This window comes from Pongo abelii, chromosome 8, assembly GCF_028885655.2.
Source record: "Pongo abelii isolate AG06213 chromosome 8, NHGRI_mPonAbe1-v2.0_pri, whole genome shotgun sequence".
Classification (NCBI taxonomy): domain Eukaryota; kingdom Metazoa; phylum Chordata; class Mammalia; order Primates; family Hominidae; genus Pongo; species Pongo abelii.
In genome coordinates, this window is record NC_071993.2 from 35929514 (window position 1) to 35942303 (window position 12790).

The 12790-nt window shown below is 38.1% G+C and overlaps 1 protein-coding gene and 1 long non-coding RNA gene across 17 annotated transcripts in view; one reads left to right on the plus strand and one right to left on the minus strand.

Annotated features, from left to right (window-relative positions):
* The window catches only part of LOC129048429 (uncharacterized), a 115574-nt gene that overhangs the window by 66994 nt on the left and 35790 nt on the right, over window positions 1-12790 (minus strand). For 2 of the 6 annotated variants that reach the window (XR_010141400.1, XR_010141401.1), the window contains exons 2-4: window positions 11005-11190; window positions 8371-8488; window positions 2574-2707 (exon numbers count right to left, since the gene is read on the minus strand). The exons of 1 other annotated variant lie outside the window; for it this stretch is intronic. This is a non-coding gene — a long non-coding RNA (uncharacterized LOC129048429). The remainder of the gene's footprint in view (window positions 1-2573; window positions 2708-8370; window positions 8489-11004; window positions 11191-12790) is intronic. 3 more of the 6 variants (XR_008510772.2, XR_010141402.1, XR_010141403.1) reach the window with 3 other exon arrangements.
* CCNY (cyclin Y) overlaps window positions 1-12790 on the plus strand; it is a 308606-nt gene that overhangs the window by 40521 nt on the left and 255295 nt on the right. For 3 of the 11 annotated variants that reach the window (XM_054523223.2, XM_054523225.2, XM_054523234.2), the window contains one exon: window positions 1337-1367. The exons of 7 other annotated variants lie outside the window; for them this stretch is intronic. In XM_054523223.2, coding sequence (XP_054379198.1) covers window positions 1337-1367 — 31 coding nt within the window. Of the gene's footprint in view, window positions 1-1336; window positions 1413-12790 lie in introns of all 11 variants that reach the window. One more of the 11 variants, XM_054523222.2, reaches the window with a different exon arrangement.

The following is a 12790-nucleotide window of genomic DNA, read 5'->3' on the forward strand; positions in this document are numbered from 1 at the left end:
TACATCCCACCAGTAATGTATAAAGGTTCCACTTGCTCCACCTTGTAACTTATTACTGGTATAGGCAGGCTTAAAATTTTAGCTATTTTATTAAGTGAGTAGTTAATCCTATTATGATTTTAATTTCCATTTCCCTGATGACTAAATACATTGAACATCCTTTCATGTGCTTATTAACACATATATGTTCTATAAATTTTATTTGAAGATAGTTGAAGAAACGCTTCTTCAAATCTTTTCTGTAATGGCCAGTGTGTCTTATTGGGTTGTGTTTATTTGTATTATTGGGTCATTGGGTTATTTGTCTTATTATTGTTATCAAAATTTTTCTATATATTCTACAAATGAATAATTTGTCATATATATGTATATATGTATTTTTTCTACAGTCTGTGGCTTGCTATCTTTAGATGGGAAGAAGTTTTAAGTTCCAATGTAGTCAATTTAGTATCATTTTTAATGGTTTGTGCTTTTGTGCCCTAAGAAATGTTTGCCTATCCCAAGGTTGTAAAGATTTTCTCCTAGTATTTTTCTACTTTTAGCACTTACATTTAAGGTATACAATCCATTTTGAATTCAGTTTTGTGTGTTTAGTGACGTTAAGGGTCAAGGTTCATTTTTTTTTTCCCATAAGGATGCCCAGTTGTGCCACAACTATTTGTTAGAAGGAATATCTTCTCTCCATTCAGTTTTACCTTTAATCTCTGTTGGAAATCACTTGGCCAAATCAATATCCACCAATGTATGAATACATTTTTGAGTTTTTCCTCACTGCTTTGACTACTGTAGCTTTATAGTAAGTCTTAAAATCAGGCAGTGTAAAACCTCCAAGTTCATTCTTCTTCAGAATTATTTTGGTCATTTTAGATCCTTTGGTATTCCATGTACATTTTAGAATCAGAAATTACATTTTAAAAATCCTTCTGAGACTGCAATAGTGATTGTACTGAATCTTTACATTGATATTATGTCTTCTAGTTCATGAACATAGATATCTCTCTCCATTTACTGAGGTTTTTAAAAATTTCAATATTTTAGAGTTTTAGTGTAAAGATCTTGCACATACATTTGAATTTGTTAAAAATTTTATTTTGTATATTATAAATGATATTAATATTTACTTTCTAATTATTTGCTGGTAGTATAAAAAATACAGTTGGTTTTTGTATATTGACTATCAAATGATCCTGTTAATATTACTCATTGATTAACAATGTACATTTTTTAGGATTTTCCACACATGTAGTCACGACCTATAAATAAAGACTGTTTTACTTATTTCTTTCCAACCAGTAATCCTTTCTTTTTCTTCTTCTTACTTTATTGCATCATCTAGGCCCTCCAGAAAAAGGAAGAAAAGTGGGAAGGTGAACATTCTTGCTTTGTTCCCAATCTTAGAGTAAAAACATTTGGTGCTTTACCATTAAGTATGTTTTATTTAAATTTGTTTTTGGTAGATAACTTTTATCAGGTCCCAAAAGTTCCCTTCAATTATTTGTTGACTATGAATGTTGCTTTTAAAAAACTGGCCGGGAGCAGTGGCTCAGACCTGTAATTCCTGCACTTTGGGAGGCTGAGGCAGGCGGATCACCTGAGGTCATGAGTTTGAGACCAGCCTGGCCAACATGGTGAGACCTAGACTCTACTAAAAATACAAACATTAGCTGGGCATGGTGGCAGGTGCCTGTAGTTCCAGCTACTCGGGGATCTGAGGCAGGAGAATCACCTGAACCTGGGAGGTGGAGGTTGTTTTGCAGTGAGCTGAAATTGCCCCACTGCACTCCAGTCTGGGTGACAGAGTGAGACTCTGTCTGGAAAAAAAAAAAAAAAAAAAAAAAAAGTTTCCTTCAATTATTTGTTGACTATGAATGTTGCTTTTAAAAAATCAGCTGGGCATGGTGGCTTATGCCTGTAATCTCAGCACTTCGGGAGGCTGAGGCAGGCGGATCACGAGGTCAGGAGATCAAGACCATCTTAGCTAACATGGTGGAACCCCGCTCTCTACTAAAAATACAAAAAATTAGCCTGGTGTGGTGGCATGCGTTTGTAATCCCAGCTACTCGGCGGGCTGAGGCAGGAGAATCTCTTGAACCCAGGAGGCGAAGGTTGCAGTGAGCAGAGATCGCACCACTGCACTCCAGCCTAGGCAACACAGCAAGACTCCATCACACACACACACAAAAATTAGCTGGGCATGGTGGCGTGCGCCTGTAATCCCAGCTACTTGGGAGGTTGAGGCATGGACTCACTTGAGCCCAGGAGGCAGAGGTTGCAGTGAGCCGAGACTGTGCCACTGCACTGTAGCCTGGGCAACAGAGTGAGACTCTGTCTTAAAAAAAAAAACCATGAAAGGGTGTTAAATTTTGTTTTTGTGCATCTATTGAGAGAATTATGTTTTTCTATTTTACCTGTTAATGTGCTAAATTTCATTGATTTATTTTTTATTGGTTTTTATAATTTTTTGAAAAAGACAATTGAGATAAAATTCACATACTATACAGTTCACTCATTTGAAGTATACGATTCAATGGTTTTTAGTATGTTTTCAGAGTTGTCCCACCATCATCACATACAATTTTACATTACCACACTTTAGCCAGGTGCGGTGGCTCACATCTGTAATCCCAGTACTTTCCAAGGCCAAGGCGGGAGGATTGCTTGAGGTCAGGAGTTCGAGACCAGCATGGGCAACATAGTGAGACCCTGTCTATACGAAAAAATAACAACAACGAAAACAAAAACAAAAGCAAAAAATAAATCCAACACTTGAAAAGAAAACTCCCTACTCATTACCAGTCACTCCTATTTACCCCTAACCTTTCCAGTCCTGGGCACACAATAATCTACTTTCTATCTCTAGAGATTTGATAATTCCACACACTTCCTTTAAATGGAATCATGAAATATGAGGTTTTTTTTTTTTAGATGGAATTTTGCTTATATCGCCCAGGCTGGAGTGCAGTGGTGCAATCTCGGCTCACTGCAATCTCTGCCTCCTGGGTTCAAGCGATTCTCCCGCCTCAGCCTCCTGAGTAGCTGGGATGACAAGCACCCGCCACCACGCCCAGCTAATTTTTTGTATTTTTAGTAGAGATGGGGTTTCACCATGTTGGCCAGGTTGGTCTCAAACTCCTGACCTTAGGTGATCTACCTGCCTTGGCCCCTCATAGTGCTGGGATTACAGGCGTGAGTCATGCCTGGCCTAATATGAGGTCTTTTAAAGCTAGCTGCTTTCACTTAGCATAATGTTTTCAAGGTACATCCATGTTATAGCATTATTAGTACATTATTTCTTTTTATTGCCAAACAATATTCCATTGTATCAACAGAACACATTTTATTCACTTAATCCTCTGTCAGTTGTTTGTGTTGTGTCCACATTTTTGCTTTTATGAGTAATGCTGCTACAGCATTTGTGTACGACTTCCTTTTTTTTTTTTTTTTTTTGAGACAGAGTCTCACTCTGTAACCCAGGCTGGAGTGCAGTGGCACGATCTCGCTCACTGCTACCTCTGCCTCCCGGGTCCTGGTTCAAGCTATTCTCCTGCCTCAGCCTCCTGACTAGCTGGCATTACAGGCACGCACCACCATGCCCAGCTAATTTTTGTATTTTTAGTAGACATGGGGTTTCATCATGTTGGCCAGGCTGGTCTTGAACTCCTGACCTCATGATCCACCAGCCTCGGCCTCCCAAAGTGCTGGGATTACAAGTGTGAGCCACTGTGCCTGGCTTGTGTATGGCTTTTTGTGTGGACTAAGATTTTATTTCTCTTGGGCATATGTCTAGGAACAGAATTGCTGGGCCATACATATGATAACCCTATGTTTAACCTTTTGAGAAATTACCAAACTGCTTTCCAAAGAGGTTGCAACATGTTACATTCCCACCAGTAGAGTAGTGGGGTTCCAGTTTCTTCACATATTTGCCACCTTATCTTTTGGATTGCAGCAATCCTAGTGGGCGTGAAGTGCCACCTCATTGTGGATTTGGTTTGCATCTCCTTGACAGCTAATGGTGTTGCATCTTTTCATGGTTTATTGGCCATTTATACATCCATTTTGGAGAAATTCAAAATTTTTGCCCATTTTTACTTGGATGGTTTGTCTTTTTATTATTGAGTTATAAGAGTTCTTTATATATTCTGTATACAAGCCCCTTACCCAAGAAATGATTTGGGATTTTTCTCCCTATTTTGTGGGTTGTTTTTTAATTTTCTTGATGGTATCTTTTGGAGAACAATAGTTTTTAATTTTTAATTTTTTTTATTTTTATGTTTTGAAGACAGAGTTTCACTCTTGTCGCCCAGGCTGGAGTGCAGTGGCACGATCTTGGCTCACTGCAACCTCCACCTCCTGGGTTCAAGCAATTCTCCTGCCTCAGCCTCTCGAGTAGCTGGGATTACAGGCGCGCACTACCGTGCCTGGCTAACTTTTGTATTATTAGTAGAGACAGGGTTTCACCATGTTGGCCAGGCTGGTCTCAAACTCCTGACCTCAGGTGATCCACCCTCCTCAGCCTCCCAAAGTGTTGGGATTACAGGCCTGAGCCATCGTGCCCTGCCAATAGTTTTGAATTTTTATGACGTCCAGTTTATCTTTTTTTCTTTCATTGCCTATGCTTTCAGCATCGTATCTAAGAAACCAGTGCCTAATGTTATCCTCTAAGAGTGTTTTTTTTTGTTTGTTTCTGTTTTTTTTTTTTTTTTTTGGAGACGAAGTCTTGCTCTTGTCCCCCAGGCTGGAGTGTGATGGCGAGATCTCGGCTCACTGCAGTCTCCTGGGTTCAAGCAATTCTCCTGCCTCAGCCTCCTGAGTAGCTGGGATTACAGACACCTGTCACCACGCCCAGCTAATTTTTGTATTTTTATTAAAGACAGGGTTTCACCATGTTGGCCAGGCTGGTCTCAAACTCCTGACCTCAGGTGATCCACCTGCCTTGGCCTCCCAAAGTGCTGAGATTACAGGTGTGAGCCACCACGCCCGGCCTGTTATCCTCTAAGAGTTTTATAGTTTTAGCTCTTACCTGTAAGTCCTTAATCTATTTGGGTTTAATTTTTGTATATGGAGTGAAGTAGAAAATCCAACTTCATTTTTGTGCATATGAATATCAGTTGCCCCAGCACCATTTGTTGAGAAAACTATTCTTTCCCCCATTGAGTTGTCTTGACACCCTCGTCAAAAATCAAGTCATCATAAATGTGAAAGTTTATTTCTGAACTCTCAGGACAGTAAGGTTCATTATGCCAAAACCATACTGTCTTGATTACTTAGCTTTCTAGATAGTTTTGAAATTGGGAGGAGTGAGTCTGTCAATTTTGTTCTTGTTTTTCCAGATCGTTTTAGCTAATTCTAGATCCCTTGAATTTCTAGATGAATTTTAGGATCAGGTTGCCAGTTTCTGCAAAGAAGTTAGCTGGAATTTTGGTAATGAATGCATTGAATCTGTAGGTCAGCTAGGGGGTACTGCCATCTAAACAATATTAAACCTTCCAGTCTGTGGACATGGGATATTATCCCATTTACTTAGATCATCTTTAATTTTTTTCAACAATGTTTTATAGTTTTCAAAATACAAGTTTTGCACTTTGTTAAATTTATTCCTTAGGATCACTTTTTCTTGAGCTATTATAAATGGAATTGTTTTCTAAGTTTCATTTTCAGATTGATCACTAAAAATGTATAGACATACAATTGATTTTTTTTTTTTTTTTTTTTTTAAGACACAGAGTCTCACTCTGTCACCCAGGCTGGAGTGCAGTGGCATGATCTCAGCTCACTGCAACCTCCGCCTCCTGGGTTCAAGCGATTCTTCTGCCTCAGCCTCCCGAGTAGCTGAGATTACAGGCACCTGCCACCACACTCGGCTACTTTTTGTATTTTAGTAGAGACAGGCTTTCACCATGTTGGTCAGGCTGGTCTCGAACTCCTGACCTCAAATGATCTCTCCACCCCAGCCTGCCAAAGTGTTTGGATTACAGGCGTGAGCCACTGCGTCTGGCACAATTGATATTTGTATGTTGATCTCTTATCCTGAAACTTTACAGAACTCATACCTTAGTTTTAAGGCTTTTTAAATTAAGCTCCTTAGGATTTTCTAGATACAAGATCATTGCATTTGCTAATAGAAATAATTTTATTTCTTCCTTCCCAATCTGGATGTTTTTATTTCTTATAATTATCCTGGTTAGAACCTCTAGTATAATATTGAATAGAAGTGATAAGAGCAGATATCTTTGTCTTATTCCTGATCTGAGAGTGAAAATATTCAGTCTTCTACCATTAAGTGTAATGTTAACTGTAGGTTTTTCATAAATGTCATTTATCAGGTTGAGAAAGTTCCTTTCTGTTCCTAGTTTGTTGAATGTTTTTATTATGAAAGATTGTTACATTTCATCAAATGCTTTTTTTCTACAGCTATTGAGATAATCTTGTGTCTTCTTGTCCTTTATTCTATTGGTATCATGTATTACATTAATTGATCTTCAGATGTTAAACCACCTTTGCATTTCTGGGATAAATCCCACTTGGCCATGAGGCATAAATCTTTTTATATGTTGCTGGTTTCACTTTTCTAGTATTTTGTTCAGGATGTTTACATCTATACTCGACAGATGTTTTCTAGTGATATTCTTGTTGGGGTTTAGTATGAGGGAAATACTGGCATAATAGAATGATTTGGAAAGTGTTATACCCTTTTATTTTTTGGTAGAGTTGGTGAAGAATTGGTATTAATTACTTTTTAAGTGTTTGGTAGAATTCACAAGTGAAGTTACCTGGGCCTAGAATTTTCACCGTGGTAGTTTTCTGATGATTAATTTAATCTCTTTGTTATAGATTTATTTAAATTGTCCCTTTCTTCTTGAGCCAGTTTCAGTAGTTGTGGCTTTTTTAGCCATCTGTCTATCTCATCTAAGCTATTTAACTTTTAGCCAGGTGTGATGGTACACACTTGTAGTCCCAGCTACTTGGGAGGCTGAGGCAGATGGATTGCTTGAGCCTCGAAGGCGGAGGCTGCAGTGAGCTGAGATTGCACCACTGCACTCTAGCCTGGGCAACAGTGAGACCCTGTCTCCAGAAAAAATAAATAAATAAAAGTTATCTAATTTGTTGGCATACAGATATTCATAAATAAGTTATCCCTTATAATACTTTTTTTTTTTTTTTGAGATGGAGTTTTGCTCTTGTTGCCCAGGCTGGAGTGCAATGGTGTGATCTTGGCTCACCACAACCTCCGCCTCCCGGGTACAAGCGATTCTCCTGCCTCAGCCTCCCGAGTAGCTGGGATTACAGGCATGTGCCACTACACCTGGCTAATTTTGTATTTTTTAGTAGAGACAGGGTTTCTCCATGTTGGTCAGGCTGGTCTCGAACTCCGAACCTCAGGTGATCCGCCCGTCTCTGCCTCTCAAAGTGCTGGGATTACAGGCTTGAGCCACCGCCCCCAGCCTTATCATTACAAACAGAAACTCTATACCCATTAATCAACAAATCACCATTTTACCCTACCCCAGCCCCTGATAACCTCTATTCTACTTTATGTCTTTATGAATATTCATACAATACTTGTCCTTTTGTGTCTGGCTGATTTCTCTTAGCTTAATCTTTTCAAAGTTCTCTTAATCTTTTCAAAGTACAAATATTGTACTCATACAATATTTGTCCTGTTGTGTCTGGCTTATTTCACTTAGCTTAATCTTTTCAAAGTTCATCCATATCATATCACATGTCAAAACTTCATTTCTTTTTAAGGCTGAATAATATTCCACTGTATATACAAACTACATTTTGTTTATCATTCCTCTGTTGATAGATATTTGGGTTGTTCTGCTCCTGAATGACTTTTGGGTAAATAATGAAATTGAGGCAGAAATCAAGAAATATTTGAAACTAATGAGAACAAAGATACAGCATATCAGACTCTCCAGAGACATAGCTAAGGCAGTGTTGAGGGAAGTTTATATTAATAGCACTAAACGTCCACATCAAAAAGTTAGATCTCAAATTAACAATCTAATATCACAACTAGAGGAACTAGACAAGCAACAGCAAACCAAACCCAAATCTAGCAGAAGACCAGAAATAACCCAAATCAGAGCTGAACTGAAGGAAACTGAGAAGCAAAAAACCATACAAAAGATCAATGAACCCAGGAATTGTTTCTTTGGAAAAGTTAGTAAGATAGACCACTAGCTAGACTAATAAAGAAAAAAGAGTCTGGGAGGGGTAGCTCACGCCTGTAATTTCAGGACTTTGGGAGGCCGAGGCAGGTGGATCACTTGCAGCCAGGAGTTTGAGACCAGCCTGGCTAAAATGGAGAAACCCCATGTCGACTAAAAAATACAAAAATTAGTTGGGTGTGGTGGTGCATACCTGTAATCCCAGTTACTTGGGAGGTTGAGGCAGGAGAATTGCTTGAATCTGGGAGGCAGAGGTTGCAGTGAGCCAAGATCACGTCACAGCACTCCAGCCTGGGCCACAGGGTGAGACTCTGTCAGGAAAAAAAAAAAAAAAAGAAAAAAGAGAGAAGAACCAAATATACACAATTAGAAATGAGAAAGATGAAATTACCACCATCTACACAGAAATACAAAAACCCTATGCACACAAACTAGAAAATCTAGAAGAAATGGATAAATTCCTGGACACATACCACCTCCCAAGATTGAACTAGGAAGAAATTGCATCCCTGAACAGACTAATAATGAGTTCTGAAATTGAAGCAGTAATAAAAAGCCTACCAACCAAGAAAAGCCCAGGACCAGATGGATTCACAGCTGAATTCTACCAGATGTATAAAGAAGAGCTGGCAGCATTCCTACTGAAACTATTCCAAAAATTGAGGAGTAGGGTCTCCTCTCCAACTCATTTTATGAGGCCAGCGTCAACCTGATACCAAAACCTGGCAAAGACACAACAAAAAAAAAATCTTCAGGTCAATATCCTTGATGAACATGGATGCAACAATCCTTAACAAAACACTGGGAAACTGAATCCAGTAGCACATCAAAAAGCGAATCCACCGTGATCGAGTAGACTTTACCCCTGGGATGCAAGGCTGGTTCAATACACAAATAAAAAAAGAAAAAATATATACAAATTAAAAAAAGAAAGATTGGTTCAACACACGCAAATCAGTAAATGTGATTCATCACATAAACAGAACTAAAAACAAAAAGCATAATGATCTCAATAGATGCAGAAAGGCTTTTGATAAAATTCGACATCCCTTCATGTTAAAAACTCTCAATAAACAAGGCATTGAAGGAATATACTTCAAAATAATAAGAGTTATCTATGACAAACCCACAGCCAACATCATACCAACTGGGTAAAAGCTGGAAGCATTCCCCTTGAAAACTGCCACAAGACAAGGAACTACTCCTATCCACTATAGTACTGGAAGTCCTGGCCAGAGCAATGAGGCAGGAGGAAGAAATAAAAGGCATCCAAATAGGAAGAGAGGAAGTCAAACTATCCCTGTTTACAGATGATATGATTCTATATCTAGAAAACCCCATAGTCTCTGCCCTAAAACTCCTTGATCTGATAACTTCAGCAAAGTTTCAGGATACAAAATTAACGTACAAAAATCAATAGCATTCCTAAACACCAACAACATCCAAGCTGAGAGCCAAATCAGGAATGCAATCCCATTCACAATTGCCACAAAAAGAAAAAAATACCTAAGAATACAGCTAACCAGCAAGGTGAAAGATCTCTACAAGAAGAATTACAAAACACTGCTCAAGGAAATCACAGATGACTCAAACAAATGGAAAAAACATTCCATGTTTGTGGATAGGAAGAATCAATATCATTAAAACGGCCATACTGCCCAAAGCAACTTACATATTTAACACTACTCCTATCAAACTACCAATGACATTCTTCATGGAACTAGAAAAAACTATTTAGAAGTTCTTATTAAAAAAAAAGAAAAAGAGCCTGAATAGCCAAGGGAATTCTAAGCAAAAGGAACAAAGCTGGAGGCATCATATTACTCAACTTCAAACTATACTACAGGGCTACAGTAACCAAAACAGCATGGTACTGGTACAAAAACAGACACATAGACCAACGAAACAGAAATTTGTTGAAGTGTAATTAATATAAAATAAGCACACCCATTTTAGGTGCACCTTTCAATGAGTTTTCACAAATATAATCTCACCATATTCAAGATACAGAACATTTCCATCATCCCCCAGAGTTCCTTCATGTCTCCTTGCAACAATCCCAACCCAACTCTTGGCACCAGGGAATGACTGATTTGCTTTGTGTCACTATTGATTAGTTTTACATTTTCTAGAATTTTCTATAAATGTAATCACAACAATATACTCTTTATGTCTGGCCTTTCAGCATGTTTCAGGGATTTATTAATGTTGTATGTGTTAGTAGTTTGCTCATTTGTATTGTTGAGTATTATTCCATTCTTTTCTTTTTTAAAAAACAGAGACAGGGTCTTGCTCTGTTGCTCAGGCTGGAGTACAGTGGCACAATCATGGCTCACTGCAGCTTCAAACTCCTGGGCTCAGGCAATCTTCCTTGCCTCAGCTGCCTGAGTAGCTAGGACTACAAGTGAGTGCCACCATGTCTGGCTAATTTTTTTTATTTAATTTTTTGTGGAGACAGGGTTTCACTATGTTGCTCAGGTTGGTCTCAAACTCCTGGCTTCATGTGGTCCTCCACTTCAGTCTCTCAAAGTGCTGAGATTACAGGCATGAGCCATTGTACCTGGCCTCATTGTTGTTGTTGTTGTTGTTTTTTGTAACTGTAGTTAGTTTATCTAGTTATCTATTGATGAATATTTGGGTTGGTCGTTTCCAGTTTTTGAAAACTATAAAGATGATTAAAATCATTTATGTATATGTTTTGTATGAACATATGTTTTCATTCTTCTTGGGTAAATACCAAGAAGTCCGATTGTTTATATGTTTGACTTCATTATTTAAAAAAACTGACAACTGTTTTCAAAGTGATTGTAACATTTCACATTCTTACCAGCAATGTAGAAGAGTTCCAGTTTCAGTTACTGATTTCTAATTAAATTGCATTTTGTTGGAGAAGCCCAGTATGTGATTTCAATCCTGCTGGATTTATTGAGACTAGTTTCATGGCCCAGCATATGATGAACGTTCCATCTGCACTGAAAACACTGTTTAGTCTGCCATTGCAGGGTGGAGCGTTCTGTAAAAGTTAATTGGATCCAGTTAGTTGATAGCGCTGTTCAAGTCTTCTGTATTCATACCAGTTTTCTGTCTGCTATTTCTATCAATACAAGAGAAGGTGGTGAAATATGCAATTTAAATTATGGATTTGTCTTTTTCCCCTTTCAAATTCTGTCAGTTTTCGCTTCAAGTCTTTTGAAGTTCTGCAACTGGGTGCATTCACATTTAGGAATGTTATTTTTTCTTAGTGACTTGATAGTTTATCATTGTGAAATGTCTCTCCTTATATCTGGTAATATTTCTTGTCCTAAAGTGTGTTTTGCCAGAAATGAATACAGTCAATCCACCTTTCTTATGTCTCATGTTTACCTTTTTCCATCCTTTTACTTTTAACATTCTTGTGTCTGTATAAAGTGGATTTCTTGTAGACACCAGAGAGTCAGACCTTACTTTATTACCCAATTGGATAATCTTTGATTTATAATTGGAATGCTTAATTCATATACATTTAGTATAATTACTGATACGGTTAGGTTTAAATCTACTGTCTTGCTATTTGTTTTCTATTTATACCATATGTTTTTATTTTTTTCTTCTTTTCCTGCCTTTTTGGATTAGTTGAGTATTTTTCAGTATTTCATTTTATATTCTCCATTGGTGAATAACACTCCTTTTTTAAAAACAATCATTGCTGTAGGTTTATGGAATATATCTTTAGTTTATCAGTGTACCTTCAAATAATATGATGCCACTCCTACAATCACATAAGTTTTCAGAACAGTATCCTTTCGAGGTCTTTAGGCTTTGTCTGTTCAGAACCTGAACACCTCTCAGATCTCTGGGGACTGCTCCTCTTACAGTTTCCTAGTAGATGCTCTTTGCTTGGCCTCACAGAGTTTTACGTTGTGCATGAGCCAAAGATGCAAGAGGGCTCCCATGTGGATTTCTAGCTCTTGCTCTGTCTAGCTTACTCATCTGTGGTACCCTGCCCTGGAAATTCCAGCTGCCCTCCCTCATCTCTACTTCTGCTCTGTCTCATCAATGCAGCAAGACTGCCACGCCCTGCCTGAGTTCCCCTCCTGTATCACAATCTGTTAAGCAGCTTCAGAAAGAAAGCTGGGGTGAGCGTGGGTCTTGCTTTGTTTCACTTCTCTCAGGGGTTACAGTTCTGCTTTGTCTGTTGTTCAGAGTCTGAAACAATTGTTTCATATATCTTCTCTAGTGTCCTGTTGTTTATTGCAGTAGGGCAAGTCCAGTACCAGTTACTGCTTCATGGCCAGAAGCAGTAGTCTTGTCTCATATTTGTTTTTCTTAGATCTTTATTTTTGCATTCGCTTATACAATTTATTTTTTATTTATCATTGCCATATGGTTCATTAAAAATCTGTTTATTTTCTGCTTAACAACTGCTTTACTCAGTGGGTTACATGTGCTTGCAGACATACTGCTTAGAGCATTTTCAAAGTAAATATGCTGTTTGTTCAGACTTCTAATGTAAGCTCTATTATTTATTCAAACTAGTATTCTAATATTCATTCCATTATTATTATTATTATTTTTGAGACGGAGTTTTGCTCTTGTCGCCCAGGCTGGAGTGCAGTGGCGCGATCTCAACTCAC